The sequence below is a fragment of the Herpailurus yagouaroundi genome, unplaced genomic scaffold, assembly GCF_014898765.1.
Source record: "Herpailurus yagouaroundi ecotype Mexico unplaced genomic scaffold, PumYag 28, whole genome shotgun sequence".
In the NCBI taxonomy this organism is placed as follows: domain Eukaryota; kingdom Metazoa; phylum Chordata; class Mammalia; order Carnivora; family Felidae; genus Herpailurus; species Herpailurus yagouaroundi.
This window is the reverse complement of record NW_024412376.1, coordinates 37,974,099-38,000,376: the sequence shown is the minus strand read 5'-3', so window position 1 is coordinate 38,000,376 and position 26,278 is coordinate 37,974,099. Positions and strand designations below refer to the sequence as shown.

General features: G+C 44.0%; 1 protein-coding gene across 4 annotated transcripts in view; it reads left to right on the top strand.

Moving 5' to 3' along the window:
• FHIP1A (FHF complex subunit HOOK interacting protein 1A) overlaps positions 1-26,278 on the top strand; it is a 247,738-nt gene that overhangs the window by 202,691 nt on the left and 18,769 nt on the right. For all 4 annotated transcript variants that reach the window (XM_040472446.1, XM_040472424.1, XM_040472431.1 and 1 more), the window contains 3 exons: positions 14,861-15,028; positions 16,195-16,274; positions 25,365-25,555. In XM_040472446.1, coding sequence (XP_040328380.1) covers positions 14,861-15,028; positions 16,195-16,274; positions 25,365-25,555 — 439 coding nt within the window. The remainder of the gene's footprint in view (positions 1-14,860; positions 15,029-16,194; positions 16,275-25,364; positions 25,556-26,278) is intronic.

Sequence of the window (26,278 nt, the reverse complement as noted above, 5' to 3'; positions counted from 1 at the left end):
TGCTTATATTAATTGCAAAATAGATTTCTTTGAGAGCAAATCCTTTTACTCTCAAGCCTCCCATGTGATCAGGGGCTGGTTGGGTGCGCCCATACTAATTTTTGATGTCCTGCTTGAGTTTCTCCTCTTGGTAAGTCTGCTCTAACAGGAGAGCTTGCACCATCTAGTGGATCTAAGAAGAGGCTCTTGGATTTAATTTTTTGGTGGCCCCACTTTAAAATAAAGAAAGGAAAAATATTTTTAGTTAATCTGCAGATTCTTACCTGGAACTCTTTATTCATATCATGAGAGTGATATTAGAAGCCCAGAATGAGAAAAAAAAAAAAAAAGAAGAAAAAGAAGCCCAGAATGATGTTAGGGTCACTTTGTACCTCACAGTGCTAAAAGCAGAACATGCTATTGACCATGCTCTTCTGCCTTTTTTTAATGGTAGAAGGAGGGTAAGGAAGTGGGTGTTATATCAACCTGTCTTTTCAACCATGCTTGGATCCTTTGCCTCATTAATTCAAAACATTAACTCTTCTATAATGGGTCTTTCTATAATAGGTGGGAATTAGTCAAATCCTGCTACTATTCTTGGGAAATTCTCTAGTACTCATTTGGACAATTAACTTATTCAATAATGTACAGTATTCTATCCAGTTGGATAAGTGAAGTTTTTGGAAGCTTCCAAATTACTCCTTTGTTTTCTTCAATAGAAATTTAAAATCTTTTCTCAAGCTCCACACGATACTCGCTTTGTATGGCAGGTGGTAGAAAATGGCATCTTTCAAGCAGGGTAATTTGATGACTGCGTGGGCAATGCGGGGTGGGGATCTCACCACTGACTTGCCCTGTGATGTGAAATGCTCATTTACCTCCTGGGCCTGAGTCTTCTTTGGAGGGAATGTGATTGTCATCCTTATATTTACAGAGTAATGCTCAGCAAAAACCAGAGTTGCTGTTGTTTGTTTGTGTTTGAGTTCTTCATTTTGTTTTTACTTTTGTTACTCCATCCACTGAAGTATCTTACATGGCATCCTAGCACCTGCGTAATGTAGGTGTCCTTTGTGAGGGTGGTTCTTACCCTGGTGCACATCAGAGTCATCAAGGGAAGCCTGGCCCCACCCATGGAGATTCTGATTTACCTGGATCCAGATAGGGTGTGAATATGGGTATTCATATTTTAAAAGCTTTTTGAGGTGCTGTATGATGTCGTTGAAAATGCGTTTGAACAATTGGATTCCAAATCAAATTGAACATTGGAGATCTATATTTGAAAACCATTATTCTCTTTGAGGCTGGAAGCTGTACTGTATTGTGATTGGAGTAATGAGGTCATTGCTGCATCTAAGAGACTCCATTTTTGCATCCCCATTTGGGGCTGGTAGAGTCAGTTTTGGGTGTATGATCCAGGTCTGAGGAATGGGAGTCCCTTCTGGGATAGCCAGGAGCTGTGAGGACCAGAAGTTCATGTTTTTGTGAGGGGCAGTTTAATGTGTTATTATAATTGTCCTAATCTTAGGTATGGATTCTATATTGTTGGCATGTGTCCAGTGATAGTAGGAGAGTTGGCCTTTCACATTAAGTCTTTTTCTTCTCTTGTTGGTTTTAAGAACAATTTTTTACCTTCCTGTTGGCTTAATAATCAATTTTACCTCTTTTGATGGTTCCCAGGAGTAAGGTGCTCAGTAAGTTCTTTGGTGAAGCTGTTTTCTGGAGTGAAGTCTAGACTCGACCCTGGGAGCAGCTGGTTTAGAGAAAAATAGCTGAATTGGTGGGATGAGGGATGGCGTGGTAAAAGGGCAGGAATGGGTATAAATCCTCCAAAATGCCCTAACTCAACTCTTATAATGGGAGATAGTGTCTTTGACCTTAATCAGCCCACATAGTTGATACAACTATTCAATTTCAAAGTATTTATGCTCAGTTTCCAGAGGCCAGGGTACAAGAATGCGAAGGAAATGTTAGAATTCTTATCTTGGCTTCTCCTCAAAATAATACAAAGAACATGAAATTTGGTATCGGGCAGACCTGGTCTCTGGTGAATCTGGTCTCTGCCACTTATTGTGTACTTTTGGGACAAGATTATGAGCCTCACTTTTCTTATCTGTGAGAAGACGACCCTGACAGCTACCTTGCAAAGCCAAATTGAATTAACCCAGAGAACATATATGAAACACCATAATGCATGGTGCAGAGCTGGGACTCCATAAATGGTAGCTATTTCTGGAAATACTATTAATAATAGTAATAATTACTGATGATTATAAAAATAAACAAATTTTTTCCTCCTTTGGAAATGGCTCCTGGCCTGGGTCCAGTTGTCTCTCTGGTGGGCTGAGAATAGGGACGGTAAGGGTGTTGACAGAGGCCCCAGCTGGAAAAGGTGTGCTCAGAATTTTCATCCTCATATAATCAACATGTTATCATTTAGCCTCATCACATGTTAAACCCTTAAAATGTAGATGCTCCTTAGAAGACTTAATTCCACTGATCTTTCATCTTGTGTATAGCTTGCTTGTTTGCCTCAGAGAGAATAGACTATAAATCTTCATTTCAACAGTGTGGAAGGGGGGGTTAGGAGGGAAGATGGGAGAATGTGACTTGTGGGGGGATTACTTTAGTGTTAAGTTACACCTGGTGGCGTGGGCTGCGGACATACAGAAAGGGCTGGACCATTAGGAAGCCCAGAAGAGGAGATGCCAGGACCGGGGACTTTAGGGTGGTGAGGGCCCAAATACAGTTCCCCGTCGGGACTGCCTGTGTGTTGCCGTAAGTTTGTTTCGGTGGCCACCTTTCTCACTGCCCTAGGCTGGCAGTGTCTGGGGTTACAGTACAATTGAAGCCCTGAGCCTGGAGTCTGAAGCGTTTACACGAATCAGTGGAAACTGTGAGTAGCAGAGGTTATGCAGTTTCAGGAAAGTCAGTATGGTGTAATTGAGGTATAAAGGGCTCTCTTCCCCATCTGAGTTCTGACAGGTTGAGAACTACGAGTGAGGCAGACAGGAGATCAAAATAGTGCCTTTGTTATCAATAAAACTGAGGCTGAAGAATAGAGTTTATACCTGGGGGTAAGATTGCCTCATACCGACCCCCAGGATTAGACAGACTTGCCCAGATGCACCATAGAGCCTGCAGTGAGAGGAGTAGAGAAGAATGTGTACTTCCTGCTGGCAGCTGGGCTCCCAGAAGAAAGGAGAGAGGAAGGACAGGCTTCTCAAAATGACCTTACTCTTCTTCTCCTGGGGAGGGCGTTAGGGAGGCAGAGAGGCCGGAAGTACTCTGTTGGGTGATCCTGCATGTGGGAGGAAACATTAAGATCATTTTTCTCTGTCAGGTTTACGGAAATGCAACCTTTCTAAATTCTAGAGATTTGGAAGCAGTAATTCATACTACAAAAACAAATAGGGGTAGTTTAGATGTTATTGCCATGTTGAAGAGCCCATCATGCGTGCCTGTTGCCTGCAGAAAATAATCCAGACTCCCTCCCTTGTTTCTGAAAACCCCTCCTAATCTGTCTCCATCCTGCCTTGTAACGTTCCTTCCCCCGTGATTTTCAAAGGCAGACCTGAGGTCAGAGCAGTGCCTCCCTTGTCCTCTTTCTTATTACCGTGTTCCTGCTGGATAATTCTTTCTGCTTCCTGTCTGTCTGTGCAAAATGTATTCATCGGTTAAGTCTCGGCACAGTCCCTGTATTGGGCTAACGCCCTGCACTGAAGTACACACTGATTTTGTCTCGTCTCTGAACTGCTACTCTGGAAGCACGCGGTCTCATGCTTGTTTCTCCGCGTGAATTTCAGCAGCCCACCTCTGGAAGTGCCATGAGGGACAGGATGTTTCCTGTACTTCTTTTATGTCTCCTCAGCTGCTAGTTTACACAGGAAAAGCACTCAATACATAGGCAGGTGATTAAATAAATGTTTCCAAAGAACGTGGGTAGCACCCTTATCACTACAGAATAGAGTCATGTGTTGATTATGCTGGAGGTAAAATTACCAAGGCAAAGAAATGAAATTAGCTCCCGTTTCATGTCGCTGACATGAAATCAAAGAATTTCAGGGTTTTGGAACTGAGAGGGTAGATCATCTGGTTCAATGCCATCATTTCACAGCGGAGCACGCTAAGGCTCATGACTTGAAAAGAAATATTCAGAGACCGTGAGCTTAATATTTGTGAGAGGAATAGAGGATATGGAATAGATGATTTTTCAATGCCTAAACATTAGATTATCCAGAGGAGGCTTATGTGGTGGCTTTATGTTAACTTCAGGGAGTCCTCTAAGTGTTCCAAAGCGCTTTTTGGTTACCCTGAGCCTCACCTTATGGGTTCTCACTAAAATCTGTGGAGGAAGATGCTTTTCACAGAAGCTTTCACCACATCTCGTTGTTGGGCTTCTTCATGGACATGCTGGATTCCATCGTGGGTCAGGGACATCCTGCTTTTCTGCAGCTGCAGCAGTTGAGACACCAATAGATTGCTTGATTTGCCCAAGGTCACCAGAGTCCAAGGATTAAAATGCAAGTGTTTTACATTCCCACTGCTGTCTGTTTTCTATTACACCATGCTGCCCTTTGCTTCTTTTTTAAAAAAAATTTTTTTTATGTTTATTTATTTCTGAGACAGAGAGAGACAGAGCACAAGTGGGGGGGGGAGGCAGAGAGAGAGAAAGGGAGACACAGAATCCGAAGCATACTCTAGGCTCTGAGCTGTCAATGCAGAGCCTGACGTGGGGCTCGAACCCACGAACTGTGAGATCATGACCTGAGCCGAAGTCGGACACTCAACCGACTGAGCCACCCAGTCGCCACCCTTTGCTTCTTTTTTTTTTTTTTTTTAACATTTATTTATTTTTGAGACAGAGAGAGACAGAGCATGAACGGGAGAGGGGCAGAGAGAGAGGGAGACACAGAATCAGAAGCAGGCTCCAGGCTCTGAGCTGTCAGCACAGAGCCCGACGCGGGGCTCGAACTCATGGACCGTGAGATCATGACCTGAGCTGAAGTCGGAGGCTTAACCGACTGAGCCACCCAGGCGCCCCACCCTTTGCTTCTTTAAATTAGTATCTGTAGACTTTGAGAATCCCAGCTTAGAAAGGAAGTGCACTTTCGGTTCCCTCATTAGCTAAGAGAAAGAACAGTTAACACAAATACTTAACCATCCAGAGTAGGCAGTTTTGGAACCAAGCTTGGATAAGACATTAGTGATGATATTTAACTATTGTATAAAAATGGCAAAATAAGCACAGTGTTTTGTTTTTTCTACCATTGTTTCTTTTTGTTACCTTTTGAATATTTTAGCTTTTTTAAACGTTTTTATTAATTTTGAGAAAGCAAGAGAGAGCAAACAAGCAGGGAGAGGCAGAGAGAGAGGGGAACAGAGGATCCAAAGCAGGCTCTGCGCTCACAGCACAGATCCCGATGTGGGGCTCAAACTCACAAACTGTGAGATCATGGTCTGAGCTGAAGTCGGGCCCTTAACTAACTGAGCCACCCAGGTGCCCTGAATATTTTAGAGTTTTAATTAAGAAACAAAAAATCAAACTTTAGTGTTTGCTCTTACTCGTTTAGCAGTTAACAGAAAAATTAACAGGTAAGTATATCTGTATTTTAAACAGTTTTCAAACACTGAGTATTGTCATATTAATGAGTCACAAATTTGGTTTGGTAGGTTGCAATTAGCCCTTAAAAAACAATAAAATAGAAAACATCGGTGCGTTGTACTTTGTAACTGTAAATACTATGTATTATTGTAAAATATAGTTCTTATGATGGGTTCTAGTTTTAAAAAGTTTAAAAAATACTGTTCTCATGTTTTGGAAGATTATTTGGAGAATGGGTTATGAGATTAATCTTGACACTACTTTTAAGCCTTATCATGGGCTGCAAATGTTAGCTGGTCTTCTCTTGGTATAAAACATTCATTATTAATCCATTCACTCAACAAATATATTTTGAACACCCAGTATATGCGAGGCACTGTTCTAAATGCTGGCATGAGATCACTCCAGCAGTTTACTTACAAAGCAAATCATCTAATTTTCAGAGAAAACACTGTATCAGTTTGCATAAGGTTTAGCTGCAGATAACAGAACACTCCCTTCATGTCACAGAAAACTCCCTTTAAACATTCTTCTTTTCTTTTTTTTTTAATTCCATACACCACTTCTGTTCACATCTATCTCACTGGCCAGGACAGGTACAGCTATACCTAGATACAAAGGAAGGGGGAAACTGTAGTTTTTTTAGCTCTAAATTTGAGGTTCATTCTCAAAGAAGAAAGAGAGACTGAATATTGGGGAGACAGAAGTGCCTGCCACAAACCTCAGAGTTTCATAGATGTTAACAAAATTTAGTTTCTGTTGATGGGAAGCTGGAGCTTTCTGTTACTATTCTGTGGAAAAGCCAGGCTGTGTACATATAGGGTTGCACATGTTGTGCACTGCACAGGGACGTCCTGCAGAAAGGGCAGATCAGAAGAGGGAGTTGGGAGAAGCAGCTAGAAGTTAGGAGACTAAAGTGTGTTCATTGTCTCAACACATGCAGTCAGCTTTTTAGAGTCTGAATCAGTATAAGTTTCTGAAAAGCTGCGTCATCTCTGACCTCGCCGTGGTACTTCATGTCATTTCTCTGCCATTGTAGGAGAGAAAATTAGGGTTATAAATTAAGCTTGCATTTACTGTTGATTTGAAATGGAAAAGTAGATTTCTGTCTTTCTTTCTTTTTAATTTCAACAAGTGCACGAGGGAGATAATGCTCCTCAGTTCTTAAGCATCAGAGTTATGGAAAGATAGGAAGGGTCCCACTCTCTCTAACGCAAAGAACCACAGGAAAGTACCTCGCACAAAGCCCCACCTTATTTATCTAAGGCAGCCAGGTGGTATTTGTCCTGGAAACAGTCTTGGAGAAGGGAGGGAGGGTCCAGTCTGGAAGGTGGTGTGAATCTTGTATTCTTTCCCTGCACCCTCCTAGCAGAACATTAAACATTTATCGGCAACAAATGCCTGGCAATATTTCAAATTGTCGTAAGAAAACCAAAAAGGAAAACAGAAAGGAAGTTTACAGTCTGCTTAGTTTTCTTTTGCCCCACACTAAACTTTTTTTTGCTCATCCCCACCCCCCATTTGTATGTCTGACTGGCGTTTCCAGTGAGGTAGAGACAGAATCACTGTGACAGGGTCCGCCTCTGTGTACTTTACTCTGTGATGATCTAGTGCCAGGTGATGACCAGGTTGGGGCAACAGAGAGAAACGAGAATTAGAACAGAGAGACGAGAATTATTGAACTCACTTGGGTAGATACCTGTGTGTTTTCTAAGTCTTCCATTGTGTTGAGGACTTTCTGTCTCATGGAAAGTAAGCCAGGAGTGAAATCTGGCTCTTGTCATCCTAGCTTGCCTTTGTTATAGTCTGTGGTGTATAAAACTCCAGGCCAAATAATACCTTTGACCCAGCAGGCAAATTGAATGGGGAGGGAGGTGGTAGGCCTTCTTAGAATTGTTCTCAAATAACTTCATTCTACAGAAGCTGCTGATTGAGACTCTGGTCCATGAGCCATTTCCCCTTGACTGTTGGGTTTTAATGTCGATGCTCATCAGAATTCACTAGTACTGTCCTGTTAATCAAGAAGAGAAATTAGGGGGAAACCCGAGGAAGCATTTCTTTTTTCCCAATAGGTCACTTTTCTAGGTTGCTGTAATTCAAGAGCATGGCATGAGTTAGGCTCTGTATTTTCAATGTAATGTTATTCATGATAAAAGGAAAATATCCTCTGCTTTGCATGTATTGTCAAATTAATCTAACCACCTTGCTGATGAAGGCGTCCCCAAACATGGGCTGTAAAAACCACGTGTTTTTATTAGTAACAGGATGCTGATTTCCATCTCGACACATGTATTGATTACCCTCTGAGTCCCTGCTGGCGTAGCAGGTGCTTTGAGAATTCACACTGTAGGTCAGACACAGTCATTTCTGCAGTAAGTCTGTAGTCTTAAAGGATGGGCGAAGACATTAAGGAAACTGGGAAAGGAAATGGACTAGCCCACAAAAGAGGAAGCTGAGGGCTTAATAATTCCAGAATAGGAAAGACAGCTGAGTTTTGAGAGGTGGCATTTCCCTGTCACCACATCTTAATGTGAGCACAGGGTAAGGCACACTGTTTTTTTAAAAAAAAGTTTTAACATTTATTTTTTGAGAGACAGAGCATGAGTGGGGGAGGGGCAGAGAGCGAGGGAGACATGAATTTGAAGCAGGCTCCAGGCTCTGAGCTGTCAGCACAGAGCCCCACGCGGGCCTCAAACTCTCGAACTGTGAGATCGTGACCTGAGCTGAATTCGGGTGCTCAACTGACTGGGCTGCTCAGGCGCCCCGCGTGAGGCACACTTTAGATGACGGGGGTAGAATCTTCTTTACAATGAGGAATGCTTTCTGGTTGGGAAGACCGGGGCTGTGTTGCCACGGGAAGCAGTTTAGAAGAAGGCAGAGTGGCAATGTGTGTTCTGGCTGCCCGGCAGCAGAACCCCTTCCTCTGGAAGCCCACTTCTTCAGCCTTCTGGTGGTTCTGCTCACATACCGCAGGGTCCTTTCAGGCAGGGTCATTTTGCTTGGGTTGAGTCCGTTCTCATGAAGTTGTGTGGACTCCAGGAGCTGAAGCAATATGCTGAGAATAATCCTTCATTACACAGTAGGTGCTCAGAAACTGACCAGTGATGATGGCGTTGTTTCTATGGTGGTTCGTATTGTAACTAAGATGCTTTCTGAAACAGCTAGTAAACAGCCGACGGATGGATTTAGCGATCTTTGGGATACTGTTTGGATCTCTGCTTCTGCACTTAAACACCCACCCCAGAGTGTCTCTGTTCATTCTGACCTCAGAACCAAACTGTGAAATAGCTTTCTTATGTGATATTTGGAGTATTTCAATAACTGAATTCCATTAGATGAAGTTCAAATATAATGGATCGTATGTTGAATTACACTCTGATAAGTTATATTATAATGAAGTATTAGGGAACAAATTATGCACACATAGTACAGCAAGGGAGGCTTTAGATATAATGTGCCAGGGCACCGGGGTGGCTCAGTTGGTTGAGCATCCAACACTTGGTTTTGGCTCAGGTCATAATCTCATGGTTGGTGGGCTTGAGCCCCGCGTTGGGCTCTATGCTGACAGTGCAGAGCCTGCTTGGGATTCTCTTTTTCCCTCACTCTCTGCCTCTCCTCTGTGCTCGCTCTCTCTCAAAATAAATAAATAAACACTAAAAAAAAAAAAGAAAGAATTTGCTGACCGCTCTGGGGAGAGGTTTATGATAGGCAAGAGGAAGTGTATTATATTTAATGAATTAGTTAATTGATAATATTTAATTGATTTAATTATTACATTTAATGTATTACAGATATATTGAAGAAATGCTGGGAATAAAAGATAGAGACTGGCTTAATTTTAACATTTTTCCTTAAAATATGTTGCTGATGTCACTCTAGCCATCATTTTAATTCCTTCCTTCCTCAAATATTTTAGGAATAAGTAGTCAAACTTACTGATTTTAGATATCACCTCCATTTGCCTTTTCAGCCTGCCCGTGGCGGTGTCAGTGACTGGTGTGGCCTAGAGGTCTAGGAGCAGAAGGGAGGCTTGAGGGGCCAGGAGGGAGAGAGTCTGACTCATCAACTGCAGGCTCTCTGCAGACTTGGAATAACCAAATGTCATCTTTCCTGAATGTTTGGCTGAAACAGTGGGGCTGCTCGCTGAGAACCAGGGTATCTGTCTTCCTTTATGTACTTGAACGTTCTTTGTGCTCTGTGTCCTTGGAGGGTAGAAGATGTCTGTGAAGAGCCCACCCAGCTGCTGCCCTTGGCTGCACTTGGGTGGACATGCCTCCTGCCTGGCTGCTAGCTTGTCTGGCAGCAGCGAGCAAAGTTCTTAGCCTGTGTTTCCTGTGAAGGTCCTTTCATGCCTGTTCGGTGCGATCCAGCCTTATTTTTCCTCTCTTCCCTGCTGCTTTCAGTGGGCAGGGTTCAGCTGAGTCTCAGTTTCCTAACCCTCCAATTGGAGCTGCAGGGGCTGAAGACTTACACATGACCCGGGTGAGCCCCTGCTTAGCTAGTTTTTTCCTGTCTATGGAAGGAAAAGCCAAGGGAAGGTGGCTTCTAACTTGGAGAGGATGCAACAGTCACCTGACCCCACTGCCTGCCACCTGCCTAAGCGACAGAAGGTAGAACCCATCTGTTTGTTCCAATGTGACTGGATCACAAAAAAACAATTAGCAGGTGGGAAATTTGTTTTTCGGGACATACACATAAACCTGCCATTATAGGGAGGATTCTGGTGCTAATTTAGATGCAAATGGAATTGCCCAACTAGAGCTGATTACAGAAAGGTCAGAATGTCTATATGCTCAATTTCACTCCTACGCTACGCATTAAGTTAATGTGCTGCCGCGATCGTGGGCACAATGGCTGGGCTTGGTTCTGGCCTTCGCTTTTGAGAGAGTTTTGAATTACAGAAGCGGGATGTGACACGTGGTGTCAACTCCTCTCTTCCTTCCCACTCCCTTTTTTAAAGGAAAACAAGTCCTATTTTGTCCTTTTCTGAGAGGCTTGAGATATTAATTTTAAAAATGCATGTCTGGGGCTCATGGCTAAGAGAGAAAGGAGTAGATTGACTGTAAATTCAGTTGCTTCCTGGTCGGAGAACTAATCTGGACTATGCATGCACTTCTTCCAGACTCTGGACATGCTGGGTTGTAGCCTGGGGTGTAGGACTGGTGAGGAGCCTGAGCGGCTGAGGGGGAGGCAGAAAGGCCCGTGGGCTGGTGTGGTTATTGCAGTGCTACTGTGTCGCTTTTCAGATGTTTCTGACTCTAATGCACAGTCCAAAATTTATCTTAGGCATTTGTGTATGTTTGTCTATATTTTTTTACTGAGTATGTAACAAGGCACATACATAAATATAATATATTACATTACATATAGTTTGAACAAAATAGGCACCCAAAAGTTTCACAAAATAGTTCCTACCAAGTGCAATGTACTCTAGTATTTTCTGTTTCAGTCTGGTCTAAACCATGAGTGAACTGATAGACTGATTTCACTATCCACTTTTGGATTTCAGACTCTAGTTTAAAAACACCATTTTGAGGGACTGGTGAAGGCATTGGGCGTGAAGGGGACCCAGGTGAGAGCTAGTGGAGGGGGGAGAAGGTGGGTGAAGAAAGGGATTGATTTCAAAGGGTAGACCAAACTGGTCTTGACAGAGATGAAGTCAAGTCCCTGAGTCAGGGCTCAGGTTCCATTCTAGAACTGGGGCTAAAAAGTGAAGCACAGAAGGGTGCCTCAGCAGATACATTCTTTAGGTTCATGGTTGCATTTATCTTGTCAAGGATAATTATTTGTTTGTGGGAAGGAGTTTTCCTTAGGTTATTGCTGTCCTGATGCCTTAATTTTTTAAAATTTGTTTTTCTAAATAATTTTTTTAATGTTTATTTATTTATGAGACAGAGACAGAACATGAGCAGGGGAGGGGCAGAGAGAGAGAGAGAGAGAGAGAGAGAGAGAGAGAGAGAGAGAGGGAGGAAGACACAGAATGCAAAGCAGGCTCCAGGCTCTGAGCTGTCAGCACAGAGCCCAACACGGGGCTTAAATTCATGAACCGTGAGATCATGACCTGAGCCAAAGCTGGACGCTTAACCGACTGAGACACCCAGGTGCCCCTATGGTTCTGCCTTTAGTAAGAATTAACATTCCTAAGCTTTAGTATCCTTAAATTTTATTACTGTATATTATATGGTAGTAAGGTAGAACCTCATTTACTATTTCTACTAGTATTTGTACCCGAATTTGTAGCTACCTGCAATTCCTTAGAGAACAAGAGAAATAAATACTGACAGTCATCTCACTGGTAAGGCAAAAGGTCTTATGTACATCAAGAGCTGATTGTCCTTCGTAATTGGACCATGAAGAGGATGCTACTGTCCTGTTCTACTAATATGTCCTCTTTGGGGCATCAGTGGCCGCTTTGGTTTTGCATTCTGCATGGCAGAGCTGCCTTCCCCTGGGGGTTCATCGTTAGCCTTCAAGTGATCACACTTAGGCTCTGGTCTCATCCTTGTTAAGGAGGTTGCCTATTTGGGGGATTAGAGGAAGATTCTGAAAAGTAAGATAATGGGGCAGGAAAAGATTTTCTGGGATAAAAGTCTTCTGAGGGCTCTGTGAATATGGAGGAGGGAAGAGACAGAGAAGGGAACCAGATTTTCTTGGCTTGGGTATTAGTTTAAGGTGAGTGTGACCTCGATTTATAAAGAGGTTACAACTTGATGCTTAATAGAATTGGGTTTTTAATATTTATACCATGTTATGTAAATGCTGCCCCTCCAAGTGTTTTCTTAAATCCTCTTAGCTTATAAATGACAGCTTTGATTGCTAAGAAAAGAAAAAAAAATAATAAAATCTTTCATTTATCCAGCCTAAGAGTAGTAAACAATAGATGCTTAATGCCCTGCTTTCATGTGAGCCCCCAAAGACTGAGACTTCTGTTCTAAAGGGTTTATTGCTGTGCTTTTGAGCTTATTAAGGTCATGTGTAACTTAAGGGGGGAAAAGCTGATGGTGCATTATTGGTGCAAAGGCAGCTCCTGGAATTGTGCAGGACATGTCAGCTCAGCAGTGCTCAGTAAGGAGGGCTGAAAATACAGTATTGCAGAAATTGCATGCATGCATGGCCTGTTTGAAATGTCTGGTTGTGCGTTTTTCTAGTGATCCAGATCATTAGGGAATTAGACTTCTGCCCAGTGATTTTGAATTAAGTTTCTGCTAACGGACCCCGAGATTGTGGCAGTGGAATGGGGTGAGCTAATGGAGCTCCACGTTCGGTGGTGGTGTGAATCATTCCCCCATAAGTATACTTGGTGACATCAGTTATTTCATAGGTTTTTATTAAAAATGTCCCCATTCTCTGGGGCCCTCAGAACACATTCAGAGAAGAGGGAAGAATTAAAAATTAAGCTCAACTCTGGCAAATGTAAATCACTAGGACCTTGGGGGCTGTTGTTTATTCAGGAAATGTTATATTCAGTACCTTCTATGTGCCCAACTCTGTACATTGCACTGGAGTAATAAAAAAGACATAGCATGTGTTCCAGGACAGTGTTAAGAGTGCTATGAGCTTGGGACTGGAGAACACCAAAAAAACACAGGGATAGAAGCAGTTTATTTCAGGACCAGGGACAGCCCATGAGAAGCACTCTTCTCAAGGTAATTTATTTGCTGAGTGGTTGAGGCTCACCTGTTTGTTTTGTTATATTTGGGCCACAGAGAGCCCTTTCAAGTTGGTCAGATGACACAGTGGTGTGTGGAATGTTTTGAGGGCTCAGAGCACTGGCGCTGAGCTGGAGGGGGACGGCGTTTGCACTCTGTTGCACGCCGAGCTCATGCCACTCAGGGTTCTGCTGGGCCACTTGTCAACAGATCCTGAGAGGGTGAGTTCAAGTGTACTGTATAGGCATGCCTTGCTTGGAATAAGGAAAATAGACAAAACTGATTTGGCTTTATCTTATCCACTTGGACTCCTCTGTCTGGAATATAACTAAGGACCAAGAAAATATATGAAAACAGTTTAAGCCTTTATGTACAGATGCATCCACATGGGGCCTATCTATACTCAGATACCAGATTTGCTGATCTGGTTTCTAAACTGATTTTGAAGACAGAACATTACAAGGAGAAGAGTGTATTATAAAAGGAATGACCAACAACAATATCATAAAGTGACAGTTAATACTTTGGAAGAAAGGAAGAAAGAAATGAAAAACTGGAAAAGAGAAAGATGTAACCACTCAAAAAGCATCCCCATCTGTTTAGCGCAGGTGCATTAGACTCATGGCAGGGGAGATTGCTGAGATTTCTAGGGGATAGAGCTGGAATCTGAAGTTTGGAACTGTTTCCCTCGTGATTTCCATGCATCCCAGTTTGGGTATTTCTGTTCTACAGTCAGTCAGACAATTGATGACCCCTGTTCATCAAGAGATGTTGTACTTTGCTTTTTAGGAAGACAAAGAAATCTATCCGAGTTCTTAAGATATTCCCTATCAAAATGCTTAAAATTAAAATTTGAATGCTTTAAGCACCAAGTCCTCAGCACTTTGAAAAACTTGACTCCTGAGAGTTTTATATTCCCTGAAAGACAGACATTCTACTGCTTGGGATAATCACACCACGTAGAAAATACTAATTTGTATTATTAAAAAAAAAAGTCGGTTACTTTATAAGTGGTAAATTCTTATAGCACTTTATAAATAACACTTTACGTATATTATGCAGTTATAAAAATTTGACTTGCAACTTTCCAGGAACATACCTGAACATCTGCATTACTTTGTATCTGTACCTCTTACATATATACATGCATACACACACCCATCTTCCTGGACAGAAAATGTGTTCTTATGGTTCTAGCTCCTGGTACATAGCAAGTCTAATAAATATTTATTGGATGACTAATGATGAAACAGTTATATTGAGCTTTCTAATTAATCCTTTATTGACCATGTAGATACTTTACATTATCTATCCCCCCCCCCCTTTGTGGTTACACACTAAAATCTTTATGGTATTTGAACTGCATTTGATGATTAGAGTTGTCAGAACACTTGAATTGCTTTTTTATGTCCTTGCTTTTCCGTTACTGAATTAAAGGGCGGAAGCAGCATGTGGTATTGTGGGATGTGAATAGGTTATAGGCTTCAGATGAAGCTCTGAAGCGTGTTCTCGTGGTTGGCATGTCCTTGCCTTGATGGGGTCACTACGGTGAGGCCAGGGGCCTTTGGGAAAGCATGTATCACAGCATCGAGAGGATGCTCACCTGTGCTCACTCTGTCGTTGGTCCCAGGTGACTGTGGAGGAGGTCATGACCACAACTGCATATCTGGACCTTTTCCTGCGTAGTATCTCCGAGCCAGCATTACTCGAGATCTTCCTCCGTTTTATCCTGTTGCACCAGCACGAGAATGTCCACATCCTAGATACTCTCACAAGCCGAATCAACACCCCATTTCGGGTAAGGTGAACCCCAGAGGAAGGGACTTTATAACTCAGAACAAATTTCAGGAGAGTTTGTTTTGGGGATTAATGATGAATATTTTTTCTCTAATCCCCCCTCCCCTGCTGTTTCTTGTAGCTATTATTATTATGACACCATTATGGATTTCATTGACCAGGTTTTAGGTCCGTCCTATCTAGAACACAGACTAGGAATTACTCCCTGGTGCAAAAAATTACTTAAGTGCTCTGATGAAATGATGAAAGCTTACTCTCAAAAGGGTACAATGATTTTATAATTCACCTGTAGGTATCTTCCCTATTTGGCTATTTACCCTTCCTTTTTGGAAATTAGAGATCAAAAGAATTCTTGGTTTTGAATGAACTTCTTAGAAGACTATATTATCATACTCTCGGCACTACTGAAAATGGAACCAAGGAGAATGTTTGCCCCAAAGCCAAGAGACAAGCCCAAAGGAGCTGAGGCATGGGGCTAAACATTCTAGTTGGGGAGCTGGCCAGGGTACCTGCAATTTTCTGTTAGCCCTGTCTTGTAAATAACCAATGTCATATTTGAAAATAACTTGGGAAAATAAATGCCAAGCAGGAGATCGTGTGTGTGCGTGCGCATGCGCGTGCGCGCGTGTGTGTGTGTGTGTATGTGTGTTGGGGAGTTGTAGGAGCACGTTTATGTGGATCTTTAAAAGTTGGAAATAAGAGCACAGGCATTTTGTAGGAGGGTCATTCTGCATTATGGCATCATTCTAGACATAGGCTTTCTTAAATGTTTATTTATTTTTGAGACAGAGAGAGACAGAGCATGAGCAGGGAAGGGGCAGAGAGAGAGGGAGACACAGAATGTGAAGCAGGCTCCAGGCTCTGAGCTGTCAGCACAGAGCCCGACACGGGGCTCGAACTCACGAACTGTGAGATCATGACCTGAGCCGAAGTCGGACGCTTAACTGACTAAGCCACCCAGGCACCCCTAGACATAGGCTTTCTAATCAAATCCTGTAGGAGAACTAAAAGCCTTAACACACATTCTCTCGGGAAGCAGCATGTTTTTATCAAAGCTGCTAAAAAAAGAGGCCATTTTATTTTGTAATTCTGATTTATTTTCCATCTGTGGGGAGTAGAGCTATTCTTCCAATATCTGAAATAGAATGTGTGTTTTTTGCTTCCCAGCTCTGTGTGGTGTCCCTGGCATTGTTTAGAACTCTCATCGGTTTACATTGTGAAGATGTGATGTTACAGCTAGTTCTAAGGTGAGTTGCCCTCTTTTGTTCTCTTTAAAGAAAAACTCAATATGTACTATTGCTATTATATTTTTCTTTGGGTCATATAAGCCATGTAGGAGCCATGCTTCTAAGGGAAAAAATGATCAGGAATATCAATCTAATTTCTGTATCATTTCCCAAGGTTAATTTTAGTTTTCCTATTAAGAGTATTTACGGGGCTAAATACATTGTATTATAAATATGTTCCTGGAAATAACAGATAGGATGTTTGGAAATTTTCAGACTATGAAGGCTTTCCTGTTCTGCGGCTGAATGTCTTTCTCCTGAAGTACACTTTAGAGGCCTGTGTTACTGGAAACAACTTTTCCAAATATGAAATGCTATTGATATATAATTTTTATGACTCTTGCTTTCCTAATGTTACACCTACAGCGTGCTCTCTCTGACCCATAAGTATGTTTCAATTCAATTCAGTAAATATTTAATGAGTACTTTCCGTGTACAGTTCAGAAGAGGGTAGGGCATGGGGTAGAGGGATTGAAAAGGACTTCTAAACAAGGTGGAGCAGGTAGGACCTTCGGAGGGACAGGTGAGAAAGGTTTGGGGAATTGGCTAGTATTTGAAGGCAGGTGTCAGGAGTCAAAGTGAACTGCTGTTAGGATGCTGTTAATGTGGTCATTTGGCAGGGGACTCAGGAACACCTAATCCCGCCTTGGCCCAACTCTGCCTCTCCTGTGGGGGTCCCCAAGGGAAGCATCTGCTTTGTGAAGGGAGGGGAGGGGGTGGCTAGGCTTTGTGCTCCCACACTCCCCTCTCGGGGTATGGAAACAAAAAGGAACAAGTCAGCCAGGGTCATCTGGCACGCCTTCCTGCCTCCTCCTTCCTTTGATTCCTTTGAGGACGTTCTGACCCTTTGTGTGACCTCCTCCTTGGGAATAGTGGGAGAAGCAGCCTAGGACAGGGGAAGAGGAGGAGACTTGGACCACCTCTGGTCACCAGTGGGGTTTTGATACAATGTGAATAGAATTACGAGAAGAGGACATTCCAAGTGGCTGCGTTAGCATTTCCAGCGTGGTAGCTGTGGACAAGTAAGGGCGTGGCGAAGTGGTCAGGGAACAAGAGGCTTCACCCAGGAACAGGTTAGAAATGCAGATTCTTGGTCTTTTCCCAGATGTGCTGACTCAGGGGGTGGGTGGGGCCTGGCAAGCTGTGTTCTAACTAACTCTCCAGGGGGTTCTGATGCATGGCTGATTTTGAGAACCAGTGGTCACTGGTTTATCTGCAAATGGGAGCGATAAAAAAACCAAAGCCAAACCCAGGCTGGAAGAGGTGGGATGGTGACATCATGGTGGAGGCCTCACAGAGTTATCATTTCGTGGGGAAGTAGATCACTTATTAATTCTCTTACTTTAAAAAGAGTTTTTGGACTTTCTAGAGGTTTAGATTAGGTCATCAGTCACTAATCTTAAGGCACTGGCAAAGAACAAATCTGATCACGAAGAGAGAGCCTGGGTAGTCTGGCTAGAATATTTTGAGTAGAACATCCCATCCTAAAAGGATTGCTTCAGCCTCCCGTTAGGTGTCTGCTGACGTGACAGATGCATTAGCAAGGCCTGAACGGAATCCCTCAGAGCAACTTGTTAAAGCCTTTCTTACTGCCCCAAACCACACTTTGCTTCCCACCACGGTAAAACCTGATTATATTTAAGTGTCAAATTCCTAAAGGCTGCTTCGCTGGGGGCATGAAATGCAGCTGTCTTTTTCAGCCTCCCTGGAAGCCTGGCCCTGCTAGGGATGTGCAGAGCCTTTCCCCTCTGAGCCACCTCATCACATGTGGCCCAGCTGGGGACAACTCCTCCATCACCTTTGGTCTACGCGGGATGCGGTGCGGTGCTCCTTGTGCTAAACACGGCCCTCAGAGATCGTGTTAGCTGCTTTTGAGACCCAGTCACGTGCCATGTGAAGGGGGAGAATTTGGCTCCTGGTTGAGATATTTCCATATCCAAGTCAGGGCTAATCGTTTCCCAGCAAAATGCCTGAAGGGCACACGTCGAAGATTCTGAATAGGGTGATGGAAGCCAAATCCCACGTAACTACCTGGTCTTAGGCTCTCTGAGCCCAAGCATTTTCCTTGTTTCTTTAATGAGGATGATGGCGATAATACAATAATGATAGTTGCCCTTTATGTAATATTTTCTTTTTCTTTTTTTTCAGAGAGAGAGTGTGAGAGGGGCAGCGGGGGGGGGGGGGGGGGGGGGGGGAGGGGGGGGGAGAGAGAGAAGGGGAGACCCCACCCCCCAAGTGGGCTTCATGCTCAGTGTGGAGCTTGGACGTGGGGCTTGATCCTATGACCCTGGGACCATGACCTGAGTGAAAATCAAGAGTTAGACGCTCAGTGGACTGAGCCACCCAGGCGCCCCAATTTATTTCGAATTCTACCTCATTGCCTGGGGGAATCCATGAGCGAATGGAGAATATACACGGAAGTCAGGTACGCAGCAGACTCGCGGGAACCCTCAGCTTCCTGGTCTCCGCCCTCTGAACTGCCAGGTCCCCCCCCCCCCATTTTAAATTATATTTGTCATAACATACACAGAATATAAAATTTGCCATCGCAACCATACAGTTCAATGAGTGGTATTAAATACATTCACATTGTGGTGCAGCCATTGCTGCTATCCAGCTCCAGAAATGTTTCCACCTTGCAACAGGAACACTGTGTCCCGCTAAACACTAATTCACCATGTCTCCCTCCTCCGGCCTCAGGAAGCCACTCTCCCACTTTCTTTTTTTTTAATTTTTTTTTAACATTTATTTATTTCTGAGACAGAGAGAGAGACAGAGCATGAACGGGGGAGGGGCAGAGAGAGAGGGAGACACAGAATCGGAAGCAGGCTCCAGGCTCCGAGCCATCAGACCAGAGCCCGATGCAGGACTCGAACTCACGGACCGCAAGATCGTGACCTGGCTGAAGTCGGACGCTTAACCGACTGCGCCACCCAGGCGCCCCGCCACACTCCTACTTTCTGACTCTCTGAATTTGACTGCTCTCTAGATACCTCCCTTAGGTGGAATCATACCCTTTTTTGGTGCCTGAACTTTATCACTTTTCATTTTGTCTTCATGTTGTTGCATGTGTCAGGATTTCCTTCCTTTTTAGGACTGAATAATATCCCACTGTTTATATATACCACATTGTGTTTCTCCATATGTCTGGTGATGGACGTTTTGGGTTGCTTCCGCTTTTTGGCTGTTGTGAATAATGCTTCTAGGAGCATAGGAGTACAGATACCTCTCTTCAACACCCTGCTTTCAATTCTTGTGGGTGATATACCCAGAAGTGGGATGGCTGGATCACATGGTAACTCTATTTTAAGTTTTTTACTGTTTTGCATAATAGCTGCACCATTTTACATGCCCACCAACAGCGCACGAGGGCTCCAGTTTCTCCACATCCTTGCCAACACTTGTTATTTTCTGTTAAAGAAATGGTGTTTTTGTGATCATGCAAAAATGAGAGACAGATTTCAAGAACCAGTCAGAACTCTTAGAAGTAAAAGCTGTAATTATTACAATGAAAAATCAGGGGTTTGGGTAAATAGCATGTGGGGCACAGATTAAGAGGGAAAGAATTAGTGAACTAGGAGATAGAATGGAAGAAGTTACTACATTTGCAGCAGAAAGAGGTAAAGAGATTAAAATTATGAAAACAAGGCTGTGAATGACGGTGGTTAAATTGATAAAATGTAACAGATCCCATTAGAAGGAGAGTGAACTGCTGACTTGACCTATTCTATTTTTGGAATTTCTAGCTCATACTAAGATGTTTGGGAGAATCAAGTGTGGGGCTATCTGAAAAGTGTTTTTGAAACGCTGTAACATACTACACAACTTGAAGGGAGGAGAATTTCCTGGAAAATACATCCTAAACTAATGAAAACGTTGTCTTTTCTGATTTAGAATCTGTACAAAAGCAAAGACAATGCAAAATCCTTATTCTTCTAGTCATTTAAACTTTGTCTTCAGGGACATAAAACACAGATTTATAATCTGTCCTTTTTGTTATTGCCACTATAGTGGTTCGAACGCACATGATAAACGTGCGGGGCTGAGAGGCAGTAGAGCAGTCGAGATTATGTGAGTCCACCGAATTGAACTTATTTGTTATGTGATAAATAATAACTATATGTCCATTTTTGTTGCAATCCAAATACTACTAAATACTGATATTGCAAAGTGATAATCCATTCATAAGTGATATATTTCTTATGGTTAGCATAATAATCGGGAGCCATAACTTGAAATAAGGTACCCCCAAAAGAGAGGCTATTTTAGTGAGCAGAAAACCAAGGAGAAACTGTCCGCCTGCATGGATGTGACATAGAATAGGCCAGAGGCAGGCAGGAAATGCTGATAAGCAGTGAGGTGACAGATCACCCCCATATTCCTGGCACTTGCCAGTTTAGGCAAAATTTAATTGCTTACTACCCTGAATGCCGTTTCTGAATATTCTGGTTGGGGCATTTTTTCCGGAAGTGCTGGTCCATCGTCAGGTTCTTGAATTGCGTTGCCTCTTGTGTTCAGTTAGAGGATGTTTTGCTCGGAGAGCAAAGTGCGTTGCTGTGTGTCCACTTCAGGAACATTTCCATCCTGCATGGGAGCTAGGTGTCTGGAGGAGAGCAGGGGGGAAAAAAAAGGCAAGCCAGCCTAGGGGGAGATGGCTAGGAAAAGTACAGTCAGAATGTCTTTGGAAAACAATCTTTTTGAAATTTACTGATGTTGCTTTGTAGATTTTTGCCTCTCGGTGCGTTATTGAGGTTCTTGTCATCTCATAGAAACACCTTACCTACTTCATTGTACTGCTTTGTTTCGCTCGTGTTGTCAGCGTAGCAGTAGGCAATGTGTGCGCTTTGTTATTGATTGGCTGTCACTGAACTGTTTCAGACGCAACGATGCTTCACTTCAACGAGTGAGAGCCAGGGAGAGGGACAGTGGGCCAAGGGGTGCGAAGGTTGGGGAAATAAGGAAAAAAAGAGAGGACAATATGGACGATACCATTTTTTCCCCCTGCTGTGTTGTAGGACGGCTTTGAGTAATCTGGATCTCTAAAATCAGATATTTCTTAGTTTCTGGTTATTTTTACTGCTTTTGAATTTAAATAAAAGCCTCCAGACAAAGTATGTGTAGTATAAATGAAAAGATGGTTTGAGGACAAATTCTGGAGTGATTTTTCTCTTATCGACAGCCACTTCATTTTGATATTTGACATTAGGGCAGCTTCTGACATTCATTCTGTTCCTAATCTTTCCCTGTAAGGGATGGGAAGACAGAGGGTCAACGCATGGTTTTCCCACTCTTCCCTCTGGGATGATCCTTCATTTCAGAGGTGCTGTGGAAGCACTGTGAATACGAGGGAGGGGTTATTTATGTGAACTCACTCCCCATTTCCAATTTTTTTTTTAACTTTCTTTATTTTGAGAACGCACAGCGGGGAGGGGCAGAGAGAGAGGGAGAGAGAGAGAATCCCAAGCAGGCTCTGGGCTGTCAGCACAGAGCCCAAAGCAGAGCTCAGACTCATGTCCTGCGAGATCATGACCTGAGCTGAAATCAGGAGTCAGACACTTCACTGACTGAGCCACCCAGCCCCGCCCCCCTTTTCGATTTGATAAAACCTCTGCTTCAGCCTATAGGGAATCTGTTTATTTGATTTACTCAGAAGAAAATTCTTAGTTTCTGCTGAAAATATGTGTTTGCAAAGTTGCAAATTCCCAATTACTCTTTATTCTAATATAATTTCCAGCTACCCACTGGTGATATTTGATAAATAGCTTTATTAGGTTTGATCCACTGTTCCCTTTCTAAAAAACACTTCAAACAAAGAGCAGAAATCTATGTATATCAACTTAGATCATGAAATATGCTTGGTTGGAGCTGTAAGCAGTCATCAAGTTCCTGCAGTGTATCAAAGCATTGAAGCAGTTTCTTTCTTAAATAATTAATGATCAAAATAAGGAGATAATAAATCCTATGTGATACGAGTTTCCCTAGGCCTCACCAGCCAGTGAGATGAGAACAGTCCATCTCAACAACCACACGATGTTTTCCTGGGTCTTCTGGCCTTCACCTGTCAACTAAGAACTTGGCCTTAGGGAGGGGTCTTAACCCATGGTCACAAGCAAGTGTGTCCACCACCACAGTTGCCACAGCAGTGCCTGGTGAGGCCCCTTTGGTTGGTGCCGTCTCCCTCTGCCCCTGCCTGGTCCCCACCTGAGAGCGCAGAGGTGCTGAGGTGCTGGCCCAGCACTGCCTTCCCTTGTGCCCTCAGGGCCAGAGCTGTGCCCTGTGTAGACAAGTGGGAGAAAGCCTCTCTCCTCTGCATCATTGTCTGTCACCAAAGCATCTCTGCTCACAGAGATCCTTGTGAAAAGACCTCCTTCATTTTGCTACCTACAGCTTCTTTTTTAAAATGTTTGTTTATTTTTGAGAGAGACAGAGAGACACAGAGAGAGAGAGAGAGACAGAGGAAATACGAAGCAGGCTCCAGGCTCTGAGCTGTCAGCACAGAGCCTGACGCAGGGCTCGAACTCACAAACTGTGAGATGATGACCTGAGATGAAGTCAGAAGCTTAACTGACTGAGCCATCCTGGTGCCGCAACCTACAACTTCTGTTTCTTCTCCGCTAGTGCTCGCATCAAGACCCCAGAGCTGGGCCAAGAATTAGAACAGACCTGTCACCTTGCCCATATTGTCCTCCTCTCTTTCCTTTTTGTTTTTATGACCTTTGATATTCATACACTCGAATTTATGAAAGTCGATGCCACCACATCAGACCTGCGGGGAATGTCTGGATCTCGGTGATTCCAAGTTTAGGCTTCAGGAGTGTGTGGATTATATGCCCGTGGGTGTGGGGGAGAAGAGACTAGGAGCCTCTGGCAGAGTACTTGAAGAATGGTGTGGTGGTTCTTTTGGGAATGGGAGGGCTAAGTGGCAAACTTGTTTCACACTGTGAAAGTTATTAAGATCTTTCATGTAAAGCACCATGAAAAGAATTCAGTCTTTTTTCCTCCTTGACTCAGGCTCTTGCCGTTGGTCAGTCATTGATGTAAACGTACCTTCCTCATTTGGATCAACAGGAAGTGGGAGACACAGCTTAGTTGTTCTCAGGCCTCCAGACACACCCTGAAAGTTGTACTTCTATCTTTTTCACCGAATCCTTCATCATAGCTTGTTTTCTTCTGTACTGCCTCTTTCTCAAAAGCAAAAAACAGAAACAAAAACATTCTGGTTTATTGAAGATCATGGCTCAGGTCTTCGGGAATTGGCCCCTGTGTACGAGTGACACTTGGCTCTGGCTCTGGAATGCTGCCTCCATCCCGTTTTTTTCCGTCTTTGTTTAAAGGAACAGTTTTTTTGGCCCCGCCGCCGCCCCCCGGTGAGGGGGGGGAGCGGTTGAAGGAACGTTGGTGCGGCGGGGGAGCCCGTGGATGTGCTCCCAGAGTGTCAGAACTGATTGCCCAGATTTTCTTATCTCTAGATTCATAGTGATACTCAGGTATTTTTGATCACCCACGGAAAGCATTTTGTGTGCAGTGGGGCCTAGTGTTCCTTGGTGAGGCCTTGGCCACTGTGAAGTTGTGATTTATAAAAGAAATACATATTTGGTCCCTGTCCTGTCCTGTGTCTGGCACAGACCTCCTAAAACCCTTGGAATTTCCTACATGCTGAGAAGAACAAAGATGTGTTTGTTATGTTGCTAAGGCCACTCCATGACCCAAACCTGGGGATGGAGGCTGGTTGCCAGGAGACCCAACCATGTGATTAGACGGTTACTTACAACTCTTGGTCCTACTCCCCTGACCTCCTGGGTTAAATCAGTCACCAACAGCCAGTGACTTAATCAACCGTGTCTCTGTAATAGAGCCTCCATAAAAATCCAAAAGGACCGGGTTCAGAAACCTTCCAGGTTGTTGAACACACAGAGATGTGGGGAGATCAATACCCTTGGAGAGAGCATGGAAGGTCTGCGCCCTTCCCCCACACCCTGCCCTATGCATCTCCACCATCTGACTGTTCCCCAGTTATATCCTTTTGTAATAAACTGGTGATCCAGGAAGTAAAATGTTGTTCTGAGTTCGGTGAGCCACTGCAGTGTATTATTTGATATCCAAGGAGGTTGTTGGAACCTCCCATTTATAGCAGGTTAGTCAGAAGCACAGGTGATAACCTTGGCCTGCGATGGTCATCTGAAGTGTGTGTACGTGGGCGACAGTCATGTAGGACTGAACCCTTCACCTGTGGATGCTATCTCCAGGTAGATACAGTCAGAATTGAGTTGAATTGAAGGACACCCTGCTGGTGCCTAGAGCCTTGCTGGCTTGTTGGTGTTGGGACACCCCTTCTCCCTGTCCCCAGCTCCCATGTTGGAACTGGTGACCAGAATACCTTTCGCCGCCATATTTTCTCAGGGTCAACCACGAGAGTACGAGAGGGGGTTTGCACTGTGGAGTGGGTCTTTGCCTTTTCGTGCGGCTGCAGTCATTCAGCATCCACTACGAGCCAGAGTTTCTGGGACTATGAAACCACACTGTTAAAGAAGGCCCCTGCTCTGGTAGCACGTTGTACTGAGTGTCCGAGTGTTCTGAGACGCTGAAATAATTGTGAGTCTAGGTACCCGTGCTTTAGGAGAGGGCGATGAGTGTAGTGGAGGGCGGGAGTAGCTCTGTCTTGGAGCAGGAAGCCCCGGAAGCCTTCCCAGAGAGGGTGACACTGAAGCTGGACCTTGCAGGATGACAAGACATCGGTGAGGCAGGGAACGGGGAGCACATTCCTAGCGAGGGTTACCGTGGGTGCAGACATGGAGGCAGAGCGATAGCGGACCCGGTGAGAGAGGAGGCAGTTCGTGAAGGTTGCAGCGTGAGGGCCCTCTGCAAGGGGGTGGTTCTGCCAGGAGAAGGAAGCCCTCCGCAGGTTTTACACAAGCGAGTGAGCCCCGGGGCTGGTAGGATGGCTGGCTCGAGAGTGGGGAGAGGATGCATCATGCGTCCACCTCGGGCCATGACGAGTCCCGATGGGAGTGGATGTGGCAGACACTGAATGCGGCCGTGTTGTCGTTACAGGTATCTGATCCCTTGCAACCACATGATGCTGAGTCAGAGGTGGGCCGTGAAGGAGAGAGACTGTTACTCTGTTTCTGCGGCCAAGCTGCTCGCCCTGACCCCCGTCTGCTGCTCCAGCGGGATCACCCTGACTCTTGGGAACCAGGAGAGGGACTATATTCTCTGGTCAAAGTGTACGCATGATAGTTCAGGTAAAAGGAACTCGCCTAGTGAATAATCTTTAAACAAAAAGGATGCCAGATGCCATTCCTCCTCTGGATATGTGTCTCTTTGGGTAGACAGGGAATAATGCAGTGAGCCCCATTTCATTTATGAATGACTCGGGGAGGGTCTTTTCTGCTTCATCTTATACATTTTTTTTAAAATGTTTATTTATTTTAGAGAGAGAGAGACAGACAGACAGAGCTGGGGAGGGGCAGAGAGAGAGACACACAGAATCCGAAGCAGGCTCCATGCTCCGAGCTGTCAGCACAGAGCCCGATGTGTGGGGCTCGAACTCACGAACCACGAGGCCATGACCTGAGCCGAAGTTGGATGCTTAACCAACTGAGCCGCCCAGGCACCACCTACCAGACCTTTATTTTGACCAGGCTTTAGTGGCATCCTCAGAGTACATATATGAAAATATGTGCCACCATGTCTTTTTAAACAAAATGGGGGTAGAGATGTGGAGATGGTTGTAGCTAAGATAGAATTAGTCCTTATTCTAATTGCTAAGATGACCCTTTGTGCGTGCTTGCCTGCCAATAATATATCATCATAAAGCTTTAAATTTGTGAAGTGGCAACAATATCTGATTCATTTCGTTGACCTACTTCGGTTTTTTTTTGAGTTTATTTATTTATTTTGATAGAGAAGAGAGTATTCACTCAGGTGGGGGATGGGCAGAGAGAGAGAGAGAGAGAGAGAGAATC